General features: G+C 36.7%; 2 protein-coding genes across 3 annotated transcripts in view; one reads left to right on the plus strand and one right to left on the minus strand.

Moving 5' to 3' along the window:
• Positions 1 to 5,987, plus strand: part of NAA20 (N(alpha)-acetyltransferase 20, NatB catalytic subunit) — an 11,995-nt gene extending 6,008 nt beyond the window's left edge. Inside the window, exons 4-5 of the mRNA XM_015572035.1 lie at positions 4,638 to 4,783; positions 5,493 to 5,987. Coding sequence (XP_015427521.1) covers positions 4,638 to 4,783; positions 5,493 to 5,578 — 232 coding nt within the window. The 3' untranslated portion in view covers positions 5,579 to 5,987. The remainder of the gene's footprint in view (positions 1 to 4,637; positions 4,784 to 5,492) is intronic.
• The window catches only part of CRNKL1 (crooked neck pre-mRNA splicing factor 1), a 30,040-nt gene continuing 24,621 nt past the window's right edge, over positions 5,899 to 11,317 (minus strand). For both annotated transcript variants that reach the window (XM_006776150.2, XM_015572034.1), the window contains 4 exons: positions 10,840 to 11,079; positions 9,502 to 9,603; positions 9,165 to 9,413; positions 5,899 to 8,411 (listed from right to left, as the gene is read on the minus strand). In XM_006776150.2, the coding sequence (XP_006776213.1) occupies positions 8,244 to 8,411; positions 9,165 to 9,413; positions 9,502 to 9,603; positions 10,840 to 11,079 (759 nt within the window). In that variant the 3' untranslated portion in view covers positions 5,899 to 8,243. The remainder of the gene's footprint in view (positions 8,412 to 9,164; positions 9,414 to 9,501; positions 9,604 to 10,839; positions 11,080 to 11,317) is intronic.

Genomic DNA, 11,317 nt, shown 5'->3' on the forward strand with positions numbered 1-11,317 from the left:
TGGGGGCAAGGAGGCCAGCAGTTGGGGACGAGCAGGCCAGCAGGCAGGTGAGCGGTTAGGAGCCGCAGTCCTGGATTGCGAGAGGGATGTCCAACTGCTGGTTTAGGCCCAATCCCTGTAAACCAGCAGTAGGACATCCTTCTGCTGTCCTAGATTGGAGAGGGCGCAAGCCGGGCTGAGGAACAACCCCTTCCCTCATGCACGAATTTCGTGTACTGGGCCACTAGTCTAAAATAAATTCATAGAATCAAAGAGTGGAATGGTGGTGGCCAAGGGCTGGGCGTATGGGGAAGTGGGGAGTTAATAATCAGCATAAAGTTTCAGTTAAACAAGATGAAAAAGCTCAAGTCTGCTCTACAGCATTGTACCTGTAGTCAGCAATAATGTATTGTACATTTACAATGTATTAAGATCTCATGTTGTGTTATGAAATAAAATTGAAAAGTAAAATAAAATTGAAAAAAAAGGAGACTGTTAGGACTATTTACAGGAAATATGTGTAAAGATTAGATATAGAAAGATTGAAAGTAATTTTTAAAATTATACAAATTCTAATCAAGACAGTTGGTATACATAAATGAACAATTGTCACAGTATAGTTCAATCATTACCAGTTTAAAAAGAGTCATTGCATATTGATAAAAGATTTAGTCCATCAGGAAGATGTAATAAAAAAATTTACATACTCAATGACATATTCAATGTAAAAATGCACCACTTGGTAAAACTATACTGAGAAATAGACAAATCATCACCATAATGGGAGGTGTGTCTTTCTAATTACTAGGCCAATCAGACAACGGGTCAACAAATTTTTTCTGGGCCAAATAGTAAATATTTAGGTGTTGTGGGCTACCTAAGGTCTCTACTGTGTGTGTGTGTGTGTGTGTGTAACAATCCTTTAAAATTACAAAAAACATTCTTAGTTCGAGAGCAACAAAAAATAAGTTGTGAGCTGACCTCTGACTTCAAGAATTTCAATCAGCCAAAACTCTTTTCACATAGAACACTGGCTTTTCTGGCAAAAATTTTTACCATTCTAATTAAGAAATGACTCTAAGTTCAATTTTCCACAAAGAGGGAATATTCTTCAACTTATTTTTTAAGGCTAGGATAACCTTGATAATAAAATCTGACAAGAATTAGGAAATTTGAGGGAAATTTCATTATACATGCAGAAATCCCAGTAAAATCTTAATAAAATGGATTCAGCAATTCATAAAGAAGATGCTATATCAAGGGAAGGTTATTTTAACATTAGAAAATCTGTAAGTATATTCCACCACTGTAATAGATTAAAGGAGAACTATTATTTAAGTAAATGCAAAAAATGCATTGATAAAATTCAGTATTCATTCGTGATTAAAAACTTGATCAAACTAGGAAATAGGAGAGAACTTCCTTAAACTGAAGAGTATCTGCGAAAAACCTGTGGTAAATATTGGTGGTGATGCATGCTTTCCTTTTAAAATCTGGGACAAGATAAAGACACCTATAGTTACCCCTCTTTAGTAATATATTGAAAATACTAGACAGCACCAGTAAACCAAGAAAAAATAAGAGGATTGAAAAAAACAAACTTACTTTGCAAAGATAAGATTGGGCAGATAGGAAACTCATTAAGAAGCTACAAGTAAATGTTTAGACCAGTGATTTTCAACCTTTTTCATTTCGTGGCACACATTACTAAAATTCTGTGGCACACCAAAATAATTTTGCCGATCTGACAAGTGTAATTTTGATTCATTTACACCAGATGGCTATTGTTGTGTTGGCTGTTGTTTTTTGAAAAAGTGCATTTTGATGCCACTGCAAATGGCATCTTTTTCTAAATCTTATCATTTGTATAGGAATCAATTGAACTTTATACTGATGTTAAAAATGGCACACTGGTGTGCTCAAAGAATTTTTAAAACATGCAATACCTGACTTTTAGGGACACTAACATCTTTTCCCCAGTGGTTCTCAACCTTCCTAATGCTGGGATCCTTTAAGACAGTTCCTCATGTTGTGGTGACCCCCAATTTCATTGTTACAAATTGAACATAATTAAAGCATAGTGATTAATCACAAAAACAATATGTAAGTATATATGTGTTTTCCGATGGTCTTAGGCGACCCCTGTGAAACATGCTCTATACGTTTCAGAATCAATGTAAGTCCTACAAAAAATACCTGAGATATTTTTACTGCAATTACATGGGCTCTTGAACCAATTACCAGTTTACTATATTAATTCCTTTATGCACTGTGGTTTATCTCTGCATTTAGATCAGTGGTTTCCAACCTTTTTTTGGCCATACCCCACCTAAGCATCTCTAAAATCCTGATGCCCCTTCTGTGACATATAATTCTTATCATATTAAAAGTGAACTCTTATTCATGTGGAGGAAGCCTAAAAGGCCATTAACTTGCATCCATGAAAGAAAAATAAAAGAACAAACGGACAGTTGAAGTACTGAGGAAGAAATCACTAAGAAATTGTTAAAAATATATGAAGTGATATTAAAAAACAGCAAAGTTTCAAAACATATAATAGAGAACTCAAATGAATAAATGTCACAATATATATTTATATACTGTATATGAGGACCCTAGAACCATAAAAATTTCAGTGTTAATAACTCGCTCTCAAATTGCCTTCCTTAAAAATCAAATTGCCCCATGTTGGGAACCACTTATTTAGATGGATCATCTTTAATGTCTCTCAAAGTTTTATCAACTTTAGAGATCTTGCAGCTTTTGCTAGATTTTTTTCCCTAAAGGTTTAGTGCAGCGGATCTCAACCTATGGGTCGCGACCCCTTCACAGGGGTCACCTAAGACCATCGGAAAACACATATATAATTACTTATTGTTTTTGTGATGAATCACTATGCTTTAATTATGTTCAATTTGTAACAATGAAATTGGGGGGTCACCACAACATGAGGAACTGTATTAAAGGGTCGCGGCATTAGGAAGGTTGAGAACCACTGGAATAGAGGATTGGTTAAGAGCCTAAAAGAGACAATATATTCCTGAACAACAAAATGGGTGGGTTTGCTCCTTTAGATATCATAGATATTAACCTGTAATGAGTAAGACTCACGTGTGTTTGGGCTGGAGTAAAGCTGTAATGAGTAAGGCTGTGTTCGGACTGGTGCAGTTGTCTAGAGCATGGAACAGAATTTGAGAAACAGATCCAGGAATACATGAATTTTCACATCCCTCAGAGGAGGCAGTTGTCTTGAGTGATGAGAGGATACACTTTTCAGTGAAAAGTGGTGGCACAATAGGATATCCATATGGGGAAAAAAATTTTCCCAGATTGCCATCTTACTATATACAAATCAGTTCCACATTTTTTAAAAACCTAGATGTGAAAAGCAAAATTAACAAGCCCTTTGAAGTTAATACAGGGGAGTGTCTCCCTAAGCTCAAGGTAGAAAAGAACTTCTGAAACAAGCCATAAAAAATGCTAACTGTAAAGGAAAAGTTCATATACAGTAGGTCCTTGGGCTATGTTGGAGATCGGTTCCTACATCACCATGTAACGTGATTTTCACCATAAGTCGAAACCCATCTACGTAAGCACCTACGTCACTCACATGGAGCACACACACAGCAGTAATGAAGTGAAACAGTAAAAAAAATTTAAAAGAACGATAACAATTCCTGACCTTTACTTGTGGTGAATAAATAAAAAACATAAAGCACATATGTATATGCATTGAAATGACTTTTTAAAATAAAAATAAATGGGAGATGGCAACGTAACCACAAAACGACGTACGTTGAGTCCGATGTAACCCGAGGACTGTCTGTATTCAAGTTCATTGAAATGAAGTAATTTTGTTCATCAAAAAAATACATAAAGATAATGACAAGACTAGCCACAAACTGGAAAAAGATAGCAAATTGGAAAAAAGATGTTACATCCTTTACACAATGTTGAATATCCAGCATACCAAACTATAGCATACGGGAGGAAGAAGAAAAATGTTTCAGAGACCAATAGAGACTTCAGAACCAGAAATCTAAATGGCTAGCAAAAATATATTCAGCCTTGTTAGTAATCCAAATGCCAATTAATATCCCTGAGGTACTGTTATACTGTAAGATTTTCAAGCAAAAAGTCTGATGCAAAAAGCCTTGGTAGTGTGGTACTGGAGTCTTACCCATTTCTGTGGGAGTTTAAGGGGCACAGCAAGTTGAGAAACAGACATTATTTAACAAGTTGAAGAAGTGTGCACCCCGACAAGCCAGCAATAGACTGGAGTATTGTATGACTAACTGGTAAAATGGGCATGTCAATTACTATGACATAAAATACACAGTAATTTTTTAAGCCAATTAGCAGAATTGTGGAAAAAATGTTTTAAATTTTATATTTTAAGAAAATATGTACTGTAGGTTTTGAAATATTAGTATGCAGACAGAAAGTCATCTTTTTATACAGTGAAATAGTTGTTATAAATCCTCAGCAATATATATTTTTTTAAATTGATTTATGATGTAATCACCTGCAAGGTCCTATTACTGCCATTCTATTAAAAGTAGTCAAAGTAAAAGCAAGTATTGTTTTTAAAAATACATGTACCTATTTTTTTCTATGGTTTCTCACATGGTAACATTTTCCTTTCTTTTTAAAAAAAGAAAAGGTGGATTTTTTGTTGATCTCTTTGTAAGAGTATCTAACCAAGTTGCAGTCAACATGTACAAGCAGCTGGGCTACAGTGTATACAGGACGGTCATAGAGTACTATTCAGCCAGCAACGGGGAGCCCGATGAGGATGCTTATGGTAAGCTGTCTTTGGCAAGATCCCAAAGAGGAAGCTGAACATTTACATTCATTCTACAGACTGAAATATCTAATTATTTTAATAAACTTAAAAGAATCATATTTGTTGGACTTAATATTTTAAATTCAATATATAATATTTAAATTTCCTTTAACCTGCCTTTAGGAACCTACCACTAATTAGCTTACATTAACTAACCAATGACTAGTTACTATGTTATTTTCTTACTACGTTACTTTACTAAGATTCTGTCAAAAGAACATTTGTATGAAGAGCTGAATCCCAGTTGGGCTTTGGTTATTACCCTCTGGTTACTGATGATTGAGTCTCACTTGTATAAAGACATTGCCCTTAGATCAGTGGTTCTCAACCTTCCTAATGTCGCGACCCTTTAATACAGTTCCTCATGTTGTGATGACCCCCAATTTCATGGTTACAAATTGAACATAATGAAAGCATAGTGATTAATCACAAAAAAATATGTAATTATATATGTGTTTTCCGATGGTCTTAGGCAACCCCTGTGAAAGGGTCGTTAAACCCCCAAAGGGGTCGCGACCCACAGGTTGAGAACCGCTTCCTTAGATTATGGTGAAAGGGGAGATAAGGGGCAAAACCTCTCTCTTATGGGAGCTTTTCCTGTACACTTTAAATTTAATATAAAATTATTGAAATTTGGGTACTTTAATTAAATTTTGCTTCCTAACAGATATGAGAAAAGCACTTTCCAGGGACACTGAGAAGAAATCCATCATACCATTACCTCATCCTGTGAGACCTGAAGACATTGAATAACCATGGGCAGTGGTTCTTAGGTTGATGCTCCAGATATTTTATGGACATTATTTTTATTGGATGGATTAGAGTTCTGTTAGAGAAAAGTGCTCATTTAGATCTTAAAGACTTCAAGAAAATGTTTTAAATTTTACTGTTTCCAGGTAGCAACATCATATCTACTGAAGCTGTCCACTGTAATAAAATTCAATCAGAAAGGCAGCTAAGTCAGATGGAAACATTCTATCAGAGTTCATAATATTCACTATATGCTAGGGGGAAAAAAGCTCCAATCTCCTCATAAATTTTATGCCTGAGAACCACTGCTGCATATATATATATATTTTTTATTGAACTATTGATTGAAGCTTTAAAACCATATATGAAATGTTAAATCTAAGATGTATAATAAAGTGCACTGTTGACTCTATAAATGTTTTTTGGAAGTTTGTAAAACTAAATTAAGATTGAGAAAGCATCATTTAGGATATGCTTATTTATATAAAAAAATTTTTTAAAATGCATACTTGAAACAGTTTCTGACCAGCATACTTAAGCTTCCTTATTTCAAAATAAATTCTTCCCAGTTATTGTTTTCATACTGTTAGTTCTAGATCCTTTCCGTTTCTCATATATATTTTGCTTAAGTCATGCCTTTCAAATTATAAAAAGATGTTGAGGTTTATTTAAAGGGGAAAAAGAACCTAAATCCTAAAGGCCATGTAACTAGATCATAGACCAACAACATACTTTCATGTGTAGTTTTCATCACCTGTAATATTTGAAAACATGGAGTAAAAGAAGTAAAGAAAATCCCACAGAAATGATTACTAAAAAGCTGTTACTTTTGAAAGGACTTACTTTGGTAGCGTTGAAAGAGTGAACAAGAAATGAATCCTTTATGTTCTACCGTTAGAGAATAACTTTTGCCTTCATGCATTACACTCTGGTACTTCCCAGGAAGTGTTGACTTTGCATTGATCAGATTTTTTTTTTCTTATGCATACATGCAACATAAACATAATTTTAGCAGGACTCTATGATCAGTCACTTTTATTAGCATTTTGGCTTGTTTTCATCTCACCCTTTGACACAGCGCACTTTGCCAAAGGATATTAAAATCACAAATACTCCTCACTGACTAGGCAGACCTCACTACTCAATAGTCAGAACCTGATACCCAACAGCTGATACTGGTCCAATGAACCAGTGAGACTGAAAACAGTTGCCTTTTATCCTAATAGTCCTATTTTATTCTGCCCTTAAAAAATCACAAGCTACCTTATTTTCAAGATACAATTTAATAACATTAACTAGCTTTTATTCCTGTGGGTAACATATTTGCAAACTTAATAATAAATTTGCAGATAATAAATTTGCTAATGGTCCTTATAAGTGAAAAACAGTCTTAGAGATAAATAGTTCTATAACCTGGGCAGTCAACAGAGCAAAAAAAGATAGGCTTAAGAAATATACGCCAAGTTAAAGGAAACAATTTCAGATCAATTAAGGCAATTATTTTTTGCTTGAGAATGTGAGCAATGTATTATCCAAATGCTATTATTATTCTCCTTGTGCTATTAAGTTTCATTGAGCTTAGTAGGACACTGAGAGATACTTACTGGTACTCTAGGTAGAAATGACTCCCTCGTCCAGCGAGTTTGGGGAACATGCCAGCATTGTTGCTGTTAATTCATATATATATGGTAGCATATCAAAGGCTCTGAGCAGCCTATAAAGAGATTTAGTTAATAAGGCTTAACCCTTAATCTAGGGTTTCCCAAACTTGAGCATGGGATATTGTTTTTCATGGCACACCTATTACTGTTTTTTAAACAAGCCATTACAGAGTTCAACCAGTCCGGGAAATTGATTAGGGCATAACTGGAATTTGACTAATATGTTCTTGATAAAAAAGATCATTTAGAAATATAGTCACTGTAAATTATTTTCCAATTAATGTTTTGAAAAGTACTTAGCATAAATGGCCATGAAAGTAAGGATTTTAGAAGTTAAATTAATCCAAGCACATTCAATTCTATAAGGAATGAACATATTTAAGCAAGTGGCACATATTTAAGCAAGTGGCCAGGAATGAACATTTTATTGAGCACTTACTATGCATTAGGTATGGTCCGTATTTAATCTTCAAAATGAGTTGGCAAGTATTAGCCCATCTTATGAGTGAAGAAATGAAAATAAAGGTTGTTATATATCACTAAGTGGCACAGCTGGCAATAGAATTAAGTTAGTGTGACAGAAGACATGAAAAAGTTAAAGACTTCAGATGAACGCATAAAATATCTTTATGAAAAAGGCATGAAAAAACTACACCTTAACAGTTACTATAGAATGTAACTTGAAAACTTCTAGAAAAAGATTCTTTCAAAGGCCTGCATTTCATCTAAAATCAATGCTAAATGTTACCTCAATTAGATTTCCTAATGCATCATGTGGATAAAAAATGTTTGGATTCCATCAAAGAAATCCAGCAGTTAAAAAAGAAATTCCTTTACTCACAACCCCCACCCACCTAACTAGCCCAAGAGCATTTTTAAAAGAACTAAAAAAATAGCTGCCAAAGATTTCAATCACTTCATTACTGGTGAAATATATAAAAACTTACAGGAGTCACAGAGTTCCAAACTTAATTTATAAAAATAATAAAACATCAGTATGAACAGGATCAGGATTCACTCTCATCAATGTCCTTATCCGGGTCTTGCTTGGCAGCCTCCTTTTCCTGTTGCTGTTTCTTCCAAAGTTTGGCCATGGCCAGGAGCTTGAGATTCGGTTGGTTGGCAGCATCTTCCGGAAAGATGTAATCATAGTATTCTTCCCAGCCTGCATCAGACTGCAGGAAAAAGGTAAACAATTAAAGGATAAGCAAACGTGGCTGAAATACATTTATTTCAGTTACTTTAGAGTGGAAAATATTAACTGAAAAAACCAGAATTCAAAATCAACTTATCTTCATTTTACACAACATCAAAGTCTGATACACAAAGAACAAAGGCCAGGCCTTGAATACTGGGAGCAGATGAGTAGCTGTTGGATTGGTGGTGTTGCAAGTGTAGCTCAGTGAGAGCTAAAAACCTGGTGGAAAAATATTCTACAAATCTTAGCGCAGATCCTCTATAATCAACCAAGGAGATAGTATCTCTAACTCCTTCTTGTAGTCTAAGATTTTAAAAATGTAAAGATCTACCTAGTATTTACCCAGTAGTGAAAGCCCTCTAAATGCATAATTATTCCGAATCCCTGCCCTATCCCCACCTCCAGTGGGTCCACTGATTTCACTTCCTAAAGATCACTCTAGTTCCAGCTTCACCTCCACTTGCTTTGCTTACCACAGCCTCCCGACAGGGGCTCTTGCAATCTAAGCCCCGTGAGTCTCCTGCAGAAGGTGCCAACGACTGGGTCATGCCTGTTGGGCAGAAGAGCCTTCCTATAGCCTTCCCTGGATTAGGTCCTACCTGAAAGTTGATTAGCCCGACTGCAACTGTCAACTACCAAGGCCTGCTCCCATTCTCAGATGTACATATGCCACATAGAAGCACAGGTTTCTAAGTCAGAATGCATTTCTGCTCATTTAACAAGTTCTTACCCCATCATCAGCCTGGACCTTTCTTCTCTTTTTGACTTTCTCTGGCATGAGTTTGTCTACTCTTTCCTTATCTGACGTAGTTCCAAATTCATCTTCAAAGCTTCTCCAAGATTCCAGCAACATAAGTCTCTCTTCCTTTTCCTCACAGTTTCGCATGGTTTTGTTAGCCTCTTCATAAATTTGTCTGCATTTAGGCAAACTTCCTTCTTTCCCTGAAGACAACTCAAACTGTGCAAAACTGATCCATACCTTAAAAACAATTATTATAGAACCAAATTAACCATGTCATCTAGAATACAATCATGCAAAACCAGATCACCTATAAAGCACAGAATACCTTGACATGTTGTGTCCGTTGAAGCAATCGTCGGTAAAGATTGCGTGTTCTTTCAGTTTCTTCCTGCTCAATTTCAAAATCAATGTATGATTTCCAGAGCACCTGAGGGAGATAACTTAATAGGTCAGTCTTGACATTTAAAAGCAATATGCCCTTATCCAAAGCACAACTTAACTACCATTCCAACCCAGGACATCCAGAAACCTAGGACTTTTATGAACAAAGAACAGAAAGCATATGGATAAATAAATAACACTAGCATTTACAAGCTGCCCAACTTGGCTAGAATTCTACATTATGAGAAGAAAAGGCTTGGATTATCTTAGAATTTTTCAAATGCTGGACTTATCAAGAGGAGCTGAGAAACTTGCCATATCTCCCAGGCAGTCATGATCGAGTCACATACAACTGAACTTACAGGGAGAAACAGGCCTAGATTAGCCAGTGTATACCGTTTTACTAAGTTCTTGATATGTCTGAGTTCAACTTAACAAGCATGCAGTGAACAGATGCCCATCTGCTAGTATGTATAGCCTGTCGAGAGCACAAGGCTAAACAAGATGTGGTCTGGATTCCTGGGAGCTGGCAGTCTGTGGAGGAGCTGAGGCCAATAGATGGACCTAGTACTACAGAAAGCCCTGCCCCAAGGCAGTGGTGGGTCCCAGTGAACTATTAAATGAAAGGTAATATTAGTGCAAGATTAACAAAAAGGCCAAGTTCGGTGGCTCCTATTAGATTCAAGTTCGTTCTAGCTGTGGTTTGGCACCACCTTGTGGCTCTAGCTTAAATATTGAAGGGATGATATCAGATCCTGCTCAAGACAGGACTTCCAGTACAGTAGCAATAATTCCAGGAGTATCCTGGTTTACTTAGACTCTCTTCCGACAGCCCAATCCAGAGTAAACTGCTAGGAGAATCCAAAGGTGTGCAGTCTCAACTTCCATCTCCCTTGATCTCCAGGTGGGATTATCTGCTGCCTGTCTCTTTGCCTTTCCCATCCCCTTTAGCTTCCTGCTTGAGAATGGAGGAGAGCCAGTCACCCACCCATTATATCCCAATTCAGTTTGGTGTCATAATGAGGCACTGCTGTGCTCTCGTATCCACCTAGAGCAGCGTTTGCCAACCTTTCGGACTTTGCGGACCACCAGCTGGCGACTGCTGACCTAGAGGGCTGCTCCTCTGGCCTTGCTATCTATCTCCAAAACAGAAAAGTCCTCATTTGAGTGGAAAAGACTGAAAATTAGATCTTTATGCTCTAAAATGCACATTTAGATGGTCATCTAAAGTAATACTACAGAGCTGACTAAAGCAAATTTATATTCAACTTGAGAGCCTCACCTCTGGCATGTCTAAGCGTGGCTGGCTGATGGCTAACTCGTAGATTGCACGGGCTCTCTCAATATCGCCAAGGATTGTTTCCAATTCTGCAAATTTAATCCAAGAGGTACAATTTTCAGGTCCAAATTCCAGGAACTTTTCATAAAGCTTCCGGCATCTGTCAAATTCTCGAAGCTGTAGCTCCAATTCTATGTAACCTTTAAATAACTTGTTCTTTGGACATTTGCCTATGGAAGTCCCCTAGAAAAGAAAATGACCAAGTGCTGTAATACCTTGGTGGGTCTGACTCGTGCAGAGACACTGTCAAACAGAAAATGTTCTCTGCTGAGCAGGAACCATGAAGCGTCAACCTGGCAAGCCGCCCTTTCCTTCTGTGATACCGCACTGACCATGATGGTTTTTGACAAAAGGCCAAAGTAACCCTAACCCTCTAATTCACTCAGCTGTCAACAGAGCCTGTGTTCACTGGTGCCTGTTC

This window comes from Myotis davidii, unplaced genomic scaffold (genome assembly GCF_000327345.1).
Source record: "Myotis davidii unplaced genomic scaffold, ASM32734v1 scaffold608, whole genome shotgun sequence".
NCBI lineage: Eukaryota > Metazoa > Chordata > Mammalia > Chiroptera > Vespertilionidae > Myotis > Myotis davidii.